At 44.8% G+C, this 19,040-nt stretch overlaps 1 protein-coding gene across 1 annotated transcript in view; it reads left to right on the forward strand.

The window, feature by feature from the left end:
- LOC132816368 (collagen alpha-1(IV) chain-like) overlaps window positions 1-18,223 on the forward strand; it is a 222,719-nt gene extending 204,496 nt beyond the window's left edge. The window contains exons 48-52 of the mRNA XM_060825835.1: window positions 3,760-3,972; window positions 5,804-5,981; window positions 11,994-12,108; window positions 13,981-14,153; window positions 15,108-18,223. Of these exons, the coding sequence (XP_060681818.1) occupies window positions 3,760-3,972; window positions 5,804-5,981; window positions 11,994-12,108; window positions 13,981-14,153; window positions 15,108-15,189 (761 nt within the window). The 3' untranslated portion in view covers window positions 15,190-18,223. The remainder of the gene's footprint in view (window positions 1-3,759; window positions 3,973-5,803; window positions 5,982-11,993; window positions 12,109-13,980; window positions 14,154-15,107) is intronic.
- Window positions 18,224-19,040: the final 817 nt, after the last annotated feature.

Raw genomic sequence — 19,040 nt, forward strand, 5'->3', positions numbered from 1 at the left:
ATCAGAATGGATCATTCATTTATTCTGCTGCTAAGAATAATGGGGTCAGAAGTTTTGCTTTGCTTTGGCAGGTAGGAATCTTGATGGAGATTAGTCCTGAATGAAATTAAATTTCTGGTGAAAAAGGCACCCCATTCTCAGCGACAATAACATAAGGTCTTAGGGCTCTGGCCCGAAACGTCGAATTTCCTGTTCCTTGGATGCTGCCTGACCTGCTGTGCTTTAACCAGCAACACATTTTCAGCTCTGATCTCCAGCATCTGCAGGCCTCACTTTTTACTCGAAAACTCCCCAGTATCCAATGCTGTCCAATGTTGTCCAATGCTGGTAGTGCTACGTTCTCGTTTCCTTTCTCTATTCTTCGTTGGGATGTAGATGCTGCTGACAGGGCCAGCATCTGTTGCCTATCCCAAAATTCCCTTGAACTCAGTAGTTTGCCTGACCATTTCAGACAGCAGTTAACACCATGTCGCTGTGGGCTGGAGTCACATGTCGCTCACACCAGGAAAAGAAGGCAGATTTCATTCCTGATAGAACATTAGTCCTATGGGACTATTGGACCCTGTGGGGAGGCAATGGCCCAGTGGTATTATCATTAGTCTGTCAATCTGGAGATCGAGGTGATGTTCTGGGGATTGGGTTCGAATCCTGTCGTGGCTGGTGGTGGAATTTAAATTCAATAGTAATCTGGAAATAAGTGCCATCAAATCAGTGTTAATTATTAGGAAAAGCCCATCATGCCCTTTAGGGAAGGAAATCTACTATCCTTAGCTAGCCTGACCTACATGTGACTCTAGACCCACAGCAATGTGGTTGACTCTTAACTGCCCTCTGGGCAATTAGGGTTTGGGAAATAATTACTGGTCTAGCCAGTTATGTCTGCATCCACGAATGAAAGAATTGGTGAACCAAATGGAATTTTACAGCAATTGCTGATAGTTCATATTTTCACCCAATATTAAGATTCACTTTCAATTCCAGACTTATTAACTGAATAGAAATGTTACGTTGCCAGGGTAGGAATTGAATCTGTACCATCAGCACTTGGGCCAGGACCTCTGGGTTACTCGTCTACTGATATTGCCATGAGCCCACTTTCTTCAAAAATACAACTGTGTGTTCTTATTTTAAATCACACTGATTCAGAGGTGTGAGCACAGAGTTTGATTTTATCCAGAACTGGATGTGCAATAATTCACTCAATTAAATATTGGGAAGATGAAAATTATTGTCTTCTGTCAGTGCTTCAATTTTTATTCCCTTGCCAGTAACTCCATCCCTTGCCCAACTTGAAGTGGTCCAAGGCTAAAGTAAACTTTAACCCAGCCACCGCTCTCACTGTAACATGAGCTTTGGTCCATTCTACCACTATGGCCATTTATTCCTGTCTCTCTGACAAAACTCAACACCACCCAACATTAGCTCATTTTCTCCATGCACATTCAACTGTTCCAACAACCTCCAGACTGGGCTCCCATTAAGCATCCACCCCACCCCCCAAATAAACTCGAGCTCCTTTGAATTCCCATTCATTCCTCATTCCTGTGTTTACAGAATTACATTAGTCCTGGGCCAAGCAAACCTTTGGTTTTAGATTTCTCACACTTGTGTTAATACCCCAACATGGACCATCCTTGTATATTGCTGTGGCCTCCTTCATCCCAACATCACGGTGGCACAGTGGTTAGCACTGCTGCCTCACAGCGCCTGAGACCCGGGTTCAATTCCCGACTCAGGCGACAGACTGTGTGGAGTTTGCACGTTCTCCCCGTGTCTGCGTGGATTTCCTTCGGGTGCTCCGGTTTCCTCCCACAGTCCAAAGATGTGTGGGTCAGGTGAATTGGCCATGCTAAATTGCCCGTAGTGTTAGGTAAGGGGTAAATATAGGGGTATGGGTGGGTTTCGCTTCGGCGGGTCGGTGTGGACTTGTTGGGCCGAAGGGCCTGTTTCCACACTGTAAGTCTAATCTAATCCCGGTCTGCACCGTCACCTTCATCATCCCAACATCCCGGTAGGCACCATCACCCCCTTCATCCCAACATCCCGGTCTGCACTGTCTCTCCCTTCATCCCAACATCCCGGTCTGCACTGTCACCTCCACCATCCCAACATCCCGGTCTGCACTGCCACCCCCTTCATCCCAACATCCCGGTCTGCACTGTCTCCTCCTTCATCCCAACATCCCGGTCTGCACTGTCTCCTCCTTCATCCCAACATCCCGGTCTGCACTGCCACCCCCTTCATCCCAACATCCCGGTCTGCACTGTCTCCTCCTTCATCCCAACATCCTGGTCTGCACCGTCACCTTAATCAAACCAACATCCCAGTCGGCACCGTCACCTCCACCATCCCAACATCCCGGTCTGCACTGTCATCTCCACCATCCCAACATCCCGGTCTGCACTGTCTCCTTCTTCATCCCAACATCCCGGTCTGCACTGTCATCTCCACCATCCCAACATCCCGGTCTGCACTGTCATCTCCACCATCCCAACATCCCGGTCTGCACTGTCTCCTCCCTCATCCCAACATCCCAGTCTGCACTGTCTCCTCCCTCATCCCAACATCCCGGTCTGCACTGTCATCTCCACCATCCCAACATCCCGGTCTGCACTGTCTCCTCCCTCATCCCAACATCCCGGTCTGCACTGCCTCCTCCTTCATCCCAACATCCTGGTCTGCACCGTCACCTTAATCAAACCAACATCCCAGTCGGCACCGTCACCTCCACCATCCCAACATCCCGGTCTGCACTGTCATCTCCACCATCCCATGATCCCAGTCTGCACTGCCACCCCCTTCATCCCAACATCCCGGTCTGCACTGTCTCCTCCTTCATCCCAACATCCCGGTCTGCACTGTCATCTCCACCATCCCAACATCCCGGTCTGCACTGTCATCTCCACCATCCCAACATCCCGGTCTGCACTGTCTCCTCCCTCATCCCAACATCCCGGTCTGCACTGTCTCCTCCTTCATCCCAACATCCTGGTCTGCACCGTCACCTTAATCAAACCAACATCCCAGTCGGCACCGTCACCTCCACCATCCCAACATCCCGGTCTGCACTGTCATCTCCACCATCCCATGATCCCAGTCTGCACTGCCACCCCCTTCATCCCAATATCCCGGTCTGCACTGTCTCCTCCTTCATCCCAACATCCCGGTCTGCACTGTCATCTCCACCATCCCAACATCCCGGTCTGCACTGTCATCTCCACCATCCCAACATCCCGGTCTGCACTGTCTCCTCCTTCATCCCAACATCCCGGTCTGCACTGTCATCTCCACCATCCCAACATCCCGGTCTGCACTGTCTCCTCCTTCATCCCAACATCCCGGTCTGCACTGTGACGCCCTTCATCCCAGCATTCCGGTCTGCACCGTCACTTCATCATCCCAACATCCCGGTCTGCACTGTCTCCTCCCTCATCCCAACATCCCGGTCTGCACTCGTCAATTTCTGGTCCCTTGTGCATCACTGTTTTCCCTTGCTCCATTCCCACTGACAGATATGGTTCTGCCACCTGGGCCCTAAGCTCTTGAATTCTTCATCTGAGCCATTCTGACTCACAGTCTTCCTTTAAAACCTACCCTCTTGACTATCATCGATCTCATTCGTTCCTTGCATATCTCAGTGTCAAATTGAAAGCGCTCATATGGCCATCCCCGTGATGTTGAATTGTGTTATGGTGCTGTTCTAACACACGTATGTTATGAAATGTAATTATTGCCTCATGTCTTCCTTTGTTCTTTAAGGTCCGAGGGGTTATCCAGGACCTGCCGGCCCTGAAGGAGCTCCCGGCCCTCGGGGATATCCTGGTCCTGCGTCGATAGCTCATGGCTTCCTTGTGACCCGACACAGTCAAACCACAGAGATTCCCAGCTGTCCCCAAGGGACATTGAAAATCTACGATGGCTTCTCGCTGCTCTATGTCCAGGGCAATGAAAGGGCTCATGGTCAAGACTTGGGTGAGTGACTGAAAGGCTGGGTCTGCTTTCCATCAGGTTCCCTGCTTCAAAGACAGCGGTATCTTACCGAAGCATGGACCATTACCATTGGGGTACAGTGCACCCTCCTCCCATTTGGTGCATTCAAAGCTTATCTTCTTCAACGAGGGTTTCAGGAAATCCTTGAAGCGTTTCCACTGGAGATGGATGCTCCCACACACAAGAGCAAAGACCCAACCAACTGATTCCTGTCAGTGCCATTTCTTCCTTCATTTATTACTGCACCTTTCTACCTCTTTACCCTTGTGCTGATTCACCCTCATCTCTTATATATCTGTCTCCCTCTCCACCTTCCTGTTTCTCTCTCTCTCGCTCTCTCTCACCCCCTCTCTCTACTCCACATCTCGGTGTAAACCATCTTACTGCAAGAAGCTGCCAATGGGATGCTTCCTCACTTGAGGACACTCCCTGGGCTACTATTCCAGGCAGATAGGGCTGGAGCATTCTCAGAGCTCCTTCTGATCACATGGTCCAAACCGTGTCAGTGAGTGGGAGCAGGAGCCTAGATAATGCATTGAATCAGGGAGTAATCTTGAGGCAGTACATGCCTCACTGGGAGGCTCGATGGGCTGAATGGGGGGAGGGGTTGAGATTGGGGATCCGCCTGACATCTTTCTCATTGGCACAGTCCATGGACAGCAACTGCATGCACCACCTATCAAGCAGGGCTCTGTTGACAAAGTGGGTTACCTCTGTATGACATGTCCAGAGCAAATAGGGCAAACTATGCAGGGCAGCTGTGGATCACCATGAGTTAACCAGGGGCTCAGCTGATCTTTAAAGATGGCCAGGAATCCCAGGTGGTCAGTACTGCAGCCTACGGCAACTGGTCAAATAAAATGAGCAGGGTGCCGTGGAGTGTGGTACACAGTTAATGAAACAAGATTGAGAAGATAGCATGGGAAAACTCACCAGGGCTCATGAATTTGCCCACCATGGATTTGCCAAAAATTACTCTGCCAATTTCTGGTAAGATTCAGCTGCAATTCCCAGGAATGCTTGTCGTGGGAATTAGAAAGTGACAATGCATTCAAGCCTTAACCCTTAGAGTTGTCCCCTCAATCAGCTGTGGTTCAAGGTGCAACTGGCTAGCTCTGACAGGAATAAAAATCGAGACAGTTCTGAGACTGACCCAACAAGGGAGAGGGTAGGAGAGTCTGGAGAAGGGGAGAGATGAGGCAGTCATGAGGAGAACAAGACAGTTGAGAATGGGGGAGAATGAGTATACTCTATGTATCCAGGAGGAGAAGTTTAAACACTAGAAGCAGCTTCTAAAAACAATGTAAAAGTCATTGGCTAGACTAGCCTCAGGAATGAGATATACTGAAATCAATACAATGGGGTTTTGAATGTATATTAAACACTGGATTTGTATAATTTCAGATGGGGACATTTCCAGTGAGCTGCCACTGTTGGATCCTTAACACTAATTTTAAGCCAATGCCCATAGAGACAGCACCACTGAGTATCCAGGCACCATCCCAGCAGGTGAACAATGAAAGAATCACTCCACAAACAGGAAGCTCCAGAGATGGAGCACAGATCAGGAATCGTGTCGGGAGACAGATAGCTATCCACATCTTCTGTTGGATCAGTTCAGCTCTGCCTCCAGCCTGATGTGATTCCAGTAGCAATTGGGAATAATTTGGAGTATGATGGTTGTTGCTAGTGGTCAGTCAGTTCACTGACATGGGGCGACGTTCCATTAGTTTGTTCCTGCCTGTATCACCAGAGGCAAGGCCATGCCAGTACCCCGGTGCCCCTGGACTAACCCTGTCCTTTCCCAATACAGGCACAGCAGGCAGTTGCTTGCGAAGATTCAGCACGATGCCATTTCTTTTCTGTAACATCAACAACGTCTGCAATTTCGCATCAAGAAATGACTATTCCTATTGGCTGGCCACGCCAGAACCAATGCCAATGAGTATGGCTCCTGTGGTTGGTCAGACTATTGAGCCATTTATCAGCAGGTGAGACTGTAGGTATTGTGCTACCATACAACTGTATACATGTCAATAAAGGCAGAGTATCAAAGAGACCATAAGGTCTGAATTAATTAATCTTATAGCATGTAGGGAAACCATTCAGTCTGCTGTTGTTTGTATTGACTCCTTGAAAGAATTATATTCTCACCTGCCCTTTCCCATAACCCTACAAATGTCTCTGTTTGCATTAATATCCCTTTTGGAAGTTATGATTGAACCTGCTTCCTCTGCCCTTTCAGGAACATGTTCCAGACCCCAACAACTCAATGTAATAAAAACAAAATTCTACTCATCTCCCCTCTGGCTCTTTTAGCAATTATCTTAAATAGGTCTCATCACCTTATTTTGTTATTCTTTGAATAACAAAACATCTTGGCGTTCCTCCTCTCTATCTGTGATGTATGTGCAATCTGAAACCCCGTGTGAGGTCAGCATTGCAGAATCCCATTTCCTCCAAACAGAATCGTTAACTCAGCTGTATTTTCAGCCCCTTCAAGTCCACAAATGGGAATTCAATGAGAGGAAATAAGCCTGCATCACAGAAGTAGGCTTCAGGCAAGATGTGACTCATCTGACCAATATAGCAAGGTCCTGAATTCAGTGTTAAACATGCAATTGATGGGAACAATGAGAATAGTACATGAGATAGGAAAATACTGAATTCTTGAACTAGAACAATAAAGATCACAGTAACCAGGGATGTCACTGGTCTTAGAGTCATAGAGATATGCAACACAGAAACAGACCCCTTGGTCCAACATATCCATGCCAAACAGATATCCTAAACTAATCTAGTCCCATTTTCCAGCATTTGGCCCATATTCCTCTTAACCATTCCTATTCATATACCCTTCCAGATATGGAAAATGACTATCTCAATGTCTAACTCACTAATCCAATGACTATCTCACTATCTCAATGACTATCTCACTATCGCCAATGGCTATCCCACTATCACAATGACTATCTCACTATTCCAATGACTATCGCAATACCCCCATGGCTATCTCACTATCCTAATGGAAATCTCACTATCCCCATGACTATCTCACTATCATAATGACTATCTCACTAACCCCATGGTTACCTCATGATCCCAATGACTATCTCACTATCTCCATGGCTATCTCACTATCCCCATGGCTATCTCACTAACCCCATGGCTACCTCACGATCCCAATGACTATCTCACTATCCCCATGGCTATCTTGTTATCCCATTGACTATCTCAGTATCCCATTGACTATCTCACTATCCCAATGACTATGTCACTATCCCAATGGCTGTCTCATCTTGCCATGGCTATCTCACTATCCCAATGATGACCTCAATATCCCAATGGCTATCTCGCTATCCCCATGGCTATCTCACTATCCCAATGGCTATCTCACTATCCCAATGGCTATCTCGCTATCCCAATGAATATCTCATTGTCCCCATGGCTATCTCACTATTCCCATGGCTAACTCACTATCCCCATGGCTATCTCACTATCCCAATGACTATGTCACTATCCTCATGGCTATCTCACTATCCTAATGATTATCTCACTATCCCCATGACAATCTCACTATCCCAATGACTATCTCACTATCCTCATGGCCATCTCACTGTCCCAATGATTATCTCACTATCCATATGTCTATCTCACTAACCCAATGACTATCTCACTATCCCCGTGGCCATCTCACTATCCCAATGACTGTCTCAGTATCCCCATGGCCATCTAACTATCCCAATGATTATCTCACTATCCGAATGTCTATCACACTATCCCTATGGCTATCTCATTATCCCAATGACTATCTCACTATCCTAATGGCTATCTCACTATCACTATGGCTATCCCACTATCCCCATGGCTATCTCGCTATCCCAATGACTATGTCACTATCCTCATGGCTATCTCACTATCCTAATGATTATCTCACTATCCCCGTGACTATCTCACTAACCCAATGACTATCTCACTATTCCCATGGCTATCTTACTATCCCCATGGCTCTCTCACTATTCCCATTGCTATCTCACCATCCCAATGACTATCTCACTATCCCCATGGCTATGTCAATATCCGAATGACTATCACACTATCCCAGTGGCTACCTCACTATCCCAATGAATATCTCACTATCTCCATGGCTATCTCACTATCCCAATGACTATCTCACTAACCCAATGACTATCTCACTATCCCAATGACTATCTCACTCTCCCCGTGGCTATCTCACTATCCCAATGACTGTCTCACTATCCCAATGGCTATCTCGCTATCCCAATTAATATCTCACTATTCCCAAGGCTATCTCACAAACCCAACGACTATCTCACTATCCCAATGACTATCTCACTGTACCCATGGCTATATCACTATCCCAATGACTATCTCGCTATCCCAATGGCTATCTCACTATCCCAATGACTATCTCACTAACCCAATGACTATCTCACTATCCCAATGACTATCTCACTCTCCCCGTGGCTATCTCACTATCCCAATGACTGTCTCACTATCCCAATCACTATCTCACTATCCCTATGGCCATCTCACTGTCTCAATGATTGTCTCACTATCCATATGCCCATAAGACCATAAGACATAGGAGTGGAAGTAAGGTCATTCAGCTCATCGAGCCCAATCCGCCATTCAATCATGGATGATGGGCATTTCAACTCCACTTACCAGCATTCTCCCTGTTGCCCTTAATTCCTCGTGACATCAAGAATCTATCAATCTCTGCCTTGAAGACATTTAGCGTCCCAGCCTCCACTGCATTCTGCGGCAATAAATTCCACAGGCCCACCACTCTCTGGCTGAAGAAATGTCTCCGCATTTCTGTTCTGAATTGACCCCCTCTAATTCTAAGGCTATGTGCACGTGTCCTAGTCTCCTCCACTAACAGAAACAATTTCCTAGCGTCCACCCTTTTCAAGTCATGTATTATCTTGTAAGTTTCTATTAAGTCTCCCCTCAATCTTCTAAACCCCAATGAATGCAATCCCAGGATCCTCAGCCGTTCCTCGTATGTTAGACCAACCATTCCAGGGATCATCTGTGTGAATCTCCGCTGGACACGTTCCAGTGCCAGTATGTCCTTCCTGAGGTGTGGGGACCAAAACTGGGCACAGTACTCCAAATGGGGCCTACCCAGAGCTGTATAAGTCTCAGTAGCACAACAGTGCTTTTATATTCCAAACCTCTTGAGATAAATGACAACATTGCATTCGTTTTCTTAATCATGGACTCAACCTGCATGTTTACCTTTAGAGAATCCTCGACTAGCACTCCCAGATCCCTTTGTACTTTGGCTTTACGAATTTTCTCACCGTTTGGTAGTCTATGCTTTTATTCTTTTTTCTGAAGTGCAAGACCTCGCATTTGCACACATTGAATTCCATCAGCCATTTCCTGGACCACTCTCCCAAACTGTCTAGATCCTTCTGCAAGTAAAAAGTGAGGTTTGCAGATGCTGGAGATCAGAGCTGAAAATGTGTTGCTGGTTAAAGCGCAGCAGGTCAGGCAGCATCCAAGGAACAGGAAATTCAACGTTTCAGGCATAAGCCCTTCATCAGGATTCCTGATGAAGGGCTTATGCCCGAAACGTCGAATTTCCTGTTCCTTGGATACTTCCTGACCTGCTGCGCTAGATCCTTCTGCAGCCTCCTCACTTCCTCAGTACTACCTGTCTGTCCACCTAACTTCGTATCATCAGCAAGCTTTGCTAGAATGCCCCCAGTCCTTTCATCCAGATCATTAATATATAATGTGAACAGTTGCGGCCCCAACACTGAACCCTGCGGGACACCACTTGTCACCGGCTGCCATTCTGAAAAAGAACCTTTTATCCCAACTTTCTGCCTTCTGTCAGACAGCCAATCCTCAATCCATACCAGTAGCTTACCTCGAACACCATGGGCCCTCACCTTGCTCAGCAGCCTCCCGTGTGGCACCTTCTCAAAGGCCTTTTGGAAGTCTAGATAGACGACATCCACTGGGTTTCCCTGGTCTAACCTACTTGTCACCTCTTCAAAGAATTCCAACAGGTTTGTCAGACACGACCTCCCCTTACTAAATCCATGTTGACTTGTTCTAATCAGACTCTGCTCTTCCAAGAATTTAGAAACCTCATCCTTAATGATGGATTCTAGAATTTTACCAACAACCGAGGTTAGGCTAATTGGCCTATAATTTTCCATCTTTTGCCTTGATCCTTTCTTGAACAAAGGGATTACAACAGCGATCTTCCAATCATCCGGGACTTTCCCTGACTCCAGTGACTTTTGAAAGATCTCAACCAATGTCTCCGCTATTTCCTCAGCTACCTCTCTCAGAACTCTAGGATGAATCCCATCGGGGCCAGGAGATTTATCAATTTTAAGACCTTTTAGCTTTTCTAGCACTTTCTCTTTTGTAATGGCAACCATACTCAACTCAGCCCCCTGACTCCCTTTAATTGTTGGGATATTACTCATGTCTTCCACTGTGAAGACCGACGCAAAGTACTTGTTACGTTCTCCTGCTATTTCCTTATCTCCCATCACTAGGCTTCCAGCATCAGTTTGAAGTGGCCTAATGTCTACTTTTGCCTGTCGTTTGTTTCTTATGTATTGAAAGAAACTTTTACTATCATTTCTAATATTACTGGCTAGCCTACCTTCATATTTGATCCTCTCCTTCCTAATTTCTCTCTTTGTTATCCTCTGTTTGTTTTTGTAGCCTTCCCAATCTTCTGATTTCCCACTGCTCTTGGCCACTTTATAGGATCTCTCTTTTTCTTTAATACCTTTCCTGACTTCCTTTGTCAGCCATGGCTGTCTAATCCCTCCCCAGATAGTCTTTCTTTTCTTGGGGATGAACCTCGATACAGTGTCCTCAATTATACCCACAAACTCCTGCCATTTTTGCTCTATTGTCTATCTCACTATCCCTATGGCTATCTCACCATCCCAATGACTATCTCACTATCTCCATGGCTATCTCACTATCCCAATGACTATGTCACAATTCCTATGGCTATCTCACTATCCCAATGACTATGTCACTAACCCAATGACTATCTCACTATCCCAATGACTATCCCACTCTCCCCGTGGCTATCTCACTATCCCAATGACTATCTCACTAGCCCAATGGCTATCTCACTATTCCCATGGCTACCTAACTATCCCAATGATTATTTCACTATCCGTATGTCTATCACACTATCCCTACAACTATCTCATTATCCCAATGACTATCTCACTATCCTAATGACTATCTTACTATCCCCATGGCTATCTCACTATCCTAATGACTATCTTACAATCCCCGTGATTATCTCACTATCACAATACTATCTCACTATCCCCATGGCTATCTCACTATCCCAATGACTACCTCACTATCCCTATGGCTATCTCACTATCCCAATGGCTACCTCATTATCCCTATGGCTATCTCACTATCGCCATGCTATTGCACTATCCCAATGACTAACTCACTATCCCCATGGCGATCTCACTATCCCCATGGCTATCTCACTATCCTAATGACTATCTTACTATCCCCATGATTATCTCACTATTCCAATACTATCTCACTATCCCTATGGCTATCTCACTATCCCAATGACTATCTCACTAACCCAATGACAATCTCACTATCCCCATGGCTATCTCACTATCCCAATGACTATCTCACTAACCCAAAAACTATCTCACTAACCCAATGAGTGCATCACTATCCCCATTGCTGTCTCATTATCCCAGACCTGCAGTGGGAGTTTCCCAGCACTAGCTGCAGACTGGAAGGGGATATATATTCACATGATATTTTCTTTCACACATTTGGATGGTAATTGCAGAGTTCCCTTGGAGTTATGTGTAAGTGAGTTACTGTGTGTGACTAGTTACTGTGCTACTTGGAATTGAAAGCTGAATGACACTTTTCAATTTATTAGATTGATTAGTTGATCTTTGTGGGTGGAATATCATAATAAATGGATGACTTTTCTTCAGATGCTCTGTTTGTGAAGCTCCAGCAATGGTGATTGCTGTCCACAGCCAGACAATTCAAATCCCACTCTGCCCCAATGGTTGGACATCCCTCTGGATCGGCTACTCCTTCATGATGGTAAGCATCAGACCCATTTGGACAGAACTGTTGCTTTGGGCATAATCAGGAGAGTGTATACAAAATGTGTTTGTAATTACACTTGGCTTTAAGGTTCTGCTAAAATTAATTTGCATAATCACAAGGATAAAATCCACCTTCAGTGCAATCAGAATCAGATTGTATTATAATCATTTGCTTTTCTCTCTCTGTTTAATAATTTTCCTTGATATATTAAAGAGTGCAAACTGCAGGGTTTATTAATGGAGTTATCGTCAAAATGACACATGGTTAATCAGTGTGGCCTGTAAGTAACCTTGTTTAATATCACTGAAAATAACTGTAAAACTAATTGCACTGAACCAAGTACATTTTCCTTGGTATATACTCATCAGTTTAATACTGAATTAAATATTTTTTGATGTGAAGAAACTTGTAATCCACCAATCAGTAGCAGTGTACTTGTAAGACAATGATGAATTGAACTCTTAAACCAGAACAGTAACGATCGCAGTAAAGAGGAACATCACTGGTCTTAAAGTCATAGAAGTGTACAGCACAGAAACAGATCCTTCGGTCCAACACGTCCATACCGACCAGAAATCCTAAATTGATCTAGTCCCATTTGCCAGCATTTGGTCCATATCCCTTTAACCCCTTCCTATCCATATATCCATCCAGATATGTTTTAAATGCTGTAATTGTACCAGCCTCCATCACTTCCTCTGGCAACTCATTCTATACACTCACCAACCTCTATGTGAAAACGTTGCCCCTTAGGTCCCTTTTATATCTTTCCCCTCTCACTCTAAACCTATGCCCTCTAGTTCTGGACTCCCCCATCCCAGGGAAAAGACTTTGTCTATTTATCCTATCCATGCCCCTCATGATTTTACAAACCTCTATAAGGTCACCCCTCAGCTTCCATTCCACAAAGAAAACAGCCCCAGCCTGTTCAGCCTCTCCCTATAGCTCAACACCTCCTACCTTGGCAACATCCTTGTAAAGCTTTTCTGAACCTTTTCAAGTTTCACAGCCTCTTTCCTGCAGCAGGAAAACCAGAATTGCATGCAGTGTTCCAAAAATGGCCTAAGAATGTCCTGTACAGCTGCAACATCCCAACTCCGATGCTCAATGCTCTGAGTAATAAAGGCAACTGCACCAAGCACCTTCTTCACTCCCCTGTCTACCATGGGAGTGACCAACTTGAGAGAGAGCCAGCCTGGATTTTTGTACACAAGCTCTGGGATTTGATCCGAGTACCAGCTGACTCTGTGGTGCGGGTGCTAACCACTAAGCCCCATCCGACAGCATTGTGAGCACTGCAGTGGGTTCATGCCTATCTTCCATGGGATCACAAAATCCCTAATGTACAGAAAGAGGCCCGTGCAGGGACGCAGGTATGGGGAGAATGTGTAAACTCCACACAGACAGTCGCCCGAGGCTGGGATTTAACCCAGGTCCCTGGCGCTGTGAGGCAGCAGTGCTAACCTCTGGGCCACCTGAGTCTTGCTCCTGCCTGGAAACTGACTATTTCCTCTGTAAATGTAAGACTTGCGAACAGTTGTTGCAGACAATTCCTGTTCATCCAGTGATTATAGAACAGGAAGGTGTAAATAACGAGGGGTGAGATAACAACAGAGAAAATAAAAGAGGCAAGGACCAGGAAGTGCTTGTGTACAGGCGCCCTCCATTCCTGATGAAGGGCTTTTGCCTGAACGTCGAATTTCCTGCTCCTCGGATGCTGCCTGACCTGCTGTGCTTTTCCAGCACCACTCTAATCTTGACTCTAATCTCCAGCATCTGCAGTACCCACGTCTGCCCTCCATTTGCATGGAGTGATTGGTTTGGTTGACAGAAGTGTTTTACTCAGTCTTTCCTCTTCCCATGCAGCACACCAGTTCGGGAGCTGAGGGGTCAGGACAGGCTTTGTCATCACCTGGTTCGTGCCTGGAGTCCTTCCGCTCAGCTCCCTTCATCGAGTGCCATGGCCGAGGCACCTGCAATTACTACGCAAACTCTTACAGCTTCTGGCTCGCGACTGTTGAGAGCACAGAGATGTTCAGGTTAGTGAGGGGAAGCCCGTTCCCACTGGTTGTGATGAACAGGATTGCTTATTGTGTGCAAGGACAGTCTGATGTGATTTGCTGTTTCTAGTAGAAAGGCTGTTCACAGTAAGCATTGGACACCATTCCCCACTCCTGCCATCTTCTTAACCAATTCACTTGTCCCAACAGGGATCAATTCTCTGAGTCAGTGTTTTATCAATCTTTAGTAATAAATCATCGCTGGTATTTAAACCTTATTCCAGTTCACACCAGGATTAAAGGGCAATCACCCTTCATAATAGAAAATGAAAGTCCTGTGTTTCTGCAGACTCAGAATGTTACAGCTACGTGTTGTCACTGCAGTAAGATGGAAATACAGGTGTCAGTTTACACGTAGCAATCTGCAATGAGAGAACCAAGCTCTGAGAGTGCAGCCCTCCATCAGTGAGGTACTTTAGGAAATAAGGTGCTCCTCTCTCTGATGGCTGTGAGTTTCTGACTGATCAGGGGCTGTGAGCTCCTGACTGATCGGGGGGCTGTGAGTTTCTGACTGATCGGGGGGCTGTGAGTTTCTGACTGATCAGGGGGCTGTGAGTTTCTGACTGATCAGAGGACTGTGAGTTTCTGATTGATCAGGGGGCTGTGAACTCCTGACTGATCAGGGGGCTGTGAGTTTGTGACTGATCAGGGGGCTGTGAGCTCCTGACTGATCAGGGGGCTGTGAGCTCCTGACTGATCAGGGGGCTGTGAGTTTGTGACTGATCAGGGGGCTGTGAGCTCCTGACTGATCAGGGGGCTGTGAACTCCTGACTGATCAGGGGGCTGTGAACTCCTGACTGATCAGGGGGCTGTGAGCTCCTGACTGATCAGGAAGCAGTGAGCCTATGACTGACCCCACAGGGCGGGATTTCAATGGGACACACCAGCCTCTGGTTAGAGCTGCTTCCTGACTTTGTTTCTGCTTTCTTCCAGCAAACCGGAATCGGAGACACTCAAGGCGGGAGAGCTGCGCACTCGCATTAGCCGCTGCCAAGTCTGCATGAAGAAGACGTAATGCAATCTGAGACTGCCAAGTTGGTCAGCTGTCTCGCAATCCTCTAATGAACTATGGTGCTATTTCTATAATAAAGCAATATGACAATATCCTGTGTACCTCACTCATCTATTGTGACAAATGAAAAACAAAGTACATAGCAATAGCAATGGAGATACAAAAGAAAATGCTTTCCCTGCAATACCCAGGTGCCCTACTGCTCTAAGAAAAACCATATAAGCTTTCTACTATTGACATACTAAATGGCACTTTGTTTATTAAAGCAATGCACTGAATATTAACAGAAATAAAAATACTTACAGTACAATGAAAAGATGGGAGAGAGTTAAGAGGCTGCAAACAGCATTGAAGAGTTTGCAAATGATGACAGCAGTGTATGAGTGAGGCTAAAGCTTCACAAAGCAGCTCTCTTGGCCCAGAGACCCACTGAGAGGTTTGTATGTGCGGTGCATTGATTGAAGTGACTGTCCAGGACATCAGGCTGGGTGAGTGGGAGCAGTGAAGGTGGGAGAGGGAGAGTGACACATCCTCAGGTTCTGATCTGTGCTCCTGTCCCACAGAGCTCCTTCTCACCAGGTGTCCCAGCCGTTCTGCAGGGATGTGGGTCTTGCTGGCAGTCCCAAATGAGTGACTTGCCAAGCCATTTCAAATGAGAGTGAAAGAGGGAACCTGGCTTAACACAAATGCCAAACCAGCTAAGGATGGCATGTTTCCACTCTGAAAAACATGAGTAAACCAGATGAGTTTTACAACCATCTAGCCCTTTCATAACATCCTTATCTCAAATTGGACTTTTAATAGCTCCACTGTGTGATTTGAACTCACTTCTCTGGATCATTGCTCCAGGCCTCTGGATTATTAGGTCCAGTGATATAACCACTATGCCACCATTCCCAGTACATCAGAGACTGATTAACTCTCTCCCATCTATTTAATATATACTAAATAGTTTCTATTTAAGGTTTTGTTTGTTTCCTGACTGTGGGTATGAGATTGAATCAAGGAGCTGTAAAGGCAACAAAATCTTCTGTGACATAAAGACATTGTGGTATTTACTGTTGTATAAACAAGGGGCTATCTGGAAGTGGGTCAGAGTTTATATAACAAGGGCTGATTTTACATTTGGGAATATTCACGCCCAAGTATTCCTGATAGGCACACCCAGCAAATCAAGCTTCCCATTAGCAAGACTTTGTAAAATCATCCCGAATATTTAGTATATATTATTGGAAAATCTTCATAAAGGTGCTATGGAATATACACTGTCATTAAACTATTCAACAGTCATCCTCTTGTAGTCATTATGTCCAATTAGTATCACTGCTCTCCTTCAATCTACATTTGTAGTTGCTTAGATGCCATTAATCTGCAACACTTTATACTACCTTTCTTAGGAATGTTAACTCATATGTGCATGGGCTCCACGATTGCAAGTTGCTGTAAACAAGTCTTCACCACTAGTGTCTTGTTTGAATTCAATAACCACAAGTCCTGGTGTCCTCTCATCCTCTGTTACATAGCTGCTGATTTCAGGTGTAACTGAGCATTCCTGGTAAATCACCTTCCCCGCAATATGGGATTAAAGAGCAGGAGTAGGGAATCTCATGTGCTTTGATAGATCTTTAAAGTGTATGTGTGTGTGTATCTGAATGTGAGGTGTGTGGGAGTTGGAGGGACCTCAACATGGTCTGGATTCTACAACTCACACTTACCCAGGGTAGGATCAGTACAAACTCAAGCTTTCAGCCATGATGATGTTATTGGCTATGTCAATCACTCTGAAAAGTACCGAGAATCACCGATTCTTTCACTAATAGATTATTGATGATCAAAGTAATAATCCTATCAGAATGTTTCTTGTGTGTTTGTGTGAGTTTGTGTAAAACTGTGGGTCATAGGACACATAATTTTCGAATTGTGCAAAACTTAAAGCCATTGAAAAGCCAAAGCCTTTGTTCATTTAAATTCTATAGCAATCTTTCAAACAACTTAGCTGACGAAATGCAACTAGAAATACTGTCCAAATGGTCAACTATCCCTGCTTTTCAGCTGCTGTTCATTGCTTTTGTCAACATACAGCCCAGGAATTTCTGCCTCCATACATTATTTAGCATGTACACTGTAAATGGTTTGAATTAATGTCATTTCAGTTAGACAGCTGAGCTCTCCTCTGTGTAAAGGTACCAGAGATAGGGCGGGGAGGAGGAAACTCACAAAGCAATGCAGACTGTTATCTGAAAAGTGGTGACACAGCATTAAGGGGTGATTTTCAATGTTTTATGTTCCAAATGAGGAGCATCACCCATTGAAGTTCATGTTGAATGTTCCCAATTTCCATCCAATTGGAACAGGAATAGTCAAATTGTAACAACGTAACAAGTTGCATTTATACATGCATCTAACATACTAAAACATCCCAAGGCACTTTCAAGGAGGATTTATCAGAGTTTGACACCAAGCCACAGAAAGGACACTCAAAAACTCAGTCAAAGAGATAGCTTTCAAGGAGCATCTTACAGGAGCAGAGAGAGGCAGAGAGTGTTCGGGAAGGAACTTCATAGCTCAGGACCCAACCAGGAGAAAGTCAATGCCATGAGTTTTTGATTAGAGAATCTTGTTATCAATGTTCCCTTTCATTGATGCTCTGTCTCCCCTGATTGGAATCAGTCCGTTATTATCAGGGTTTTGTAAATTATGTCTTGTACACTTGAATAACTTGATTCACTGCTTACCTAAGAGGCCTTTATTCTTCGGTTTTGTATTTTTTAATACAGATTGTATTAAAGTTTAGTAAACTGGTTCAGTAATGGAATGTGGATCATCTGGCTATTACGTACTGCACTTGCTTGATGCCAAAACATGTCGGTACTCAATCAGTCCATGTACGACACACATCTCTGGAAGTTCAGCGTTTACATGGAAGATTGACACTCTTTGTTTTGTGATACAGTTAACTAAACCAATTCTATTTCTCCGGACCTATTTTGTACATTATAAGACATGAAGATTAAAATTAATAAGTTTGTGTTTTAAATCGAAATGTTTTGATCTGCTTTATTTTCAATGGTAATATAGCAAGATTTTTAAACACTAAGATGCCATTTGACCTAGCATGTCTGTGCTGGCCACATGGAAAGTTATCCAATCTAATCCCATTTTCTCAAAATGTAAAGTCCCATACTTTACAAAAACATATGCAGACATTTTCAGTTCACTTTTTTTTCAAATCACTCCTCAGCTTAGTACAAATTGTCTTTATCTATTTTAAAATGTTTACTCATGGTAACTTTTTCCATTACAACCTGACTGACTTATGGTCACTGCTGTTAAAAGTGTTCCCTAGCTGATAACTCCACCTCCTGCTCCACTCTCTAAAACCCAATCTGAACTATTTCCAAGTCATCTTCTCTTATATTGGCCGATAACATTATCTGGAATGCATTTGAGGAATTGTACACCACCGATGCACTCTGATTTTATCTTTTAAGACGTTGAAATCCTTACTATTAATGCCATCTTTGGTTTCTGTGGTTTTCTGGAAATATATTTGCTTTTCTATTTTAAGTCATATTTATATTCAGGTTTTATAATTATATGGACTTCAATACAAAAGTACAGGAGAACAGTCAATAGTTTAAAAATCGCATTCCCAGTACCATCCAACGTACAAAGGTAACAGTAGAAATTGCTGGAGAAGCTCAGCAGGTCTGGGAGCATCTGTGGGGAGAAATCAAAGTTAATGTTTCAGGCTGCGTGACCCCCAAAATGGTAACTTTGATTTTTTTTTAGATTAGGTGGAAACAGGCCCTTCAGCCCAAGTCCACACTGACCCAGTCCCATTTCCCTCTGAC

The sequence above is a fragment of the Hemiscyllium ocellatum genome, chromosome 6 (assembly GCF_020745735.1).
Source record: "Hemiscyllium ocellatum isolate sHemOce1 chromosome 6, sHemOce1.pat.X.cur, whole genome shotgun sequence".
Classification (NCBI taxonomy): Eukaryota; Metazoa; Chordata; class Chondrichthyes; order Orectolobiformes; family Hemiscylliidae; genus Hemiscyllium; species Hemiscyllium ocellatum.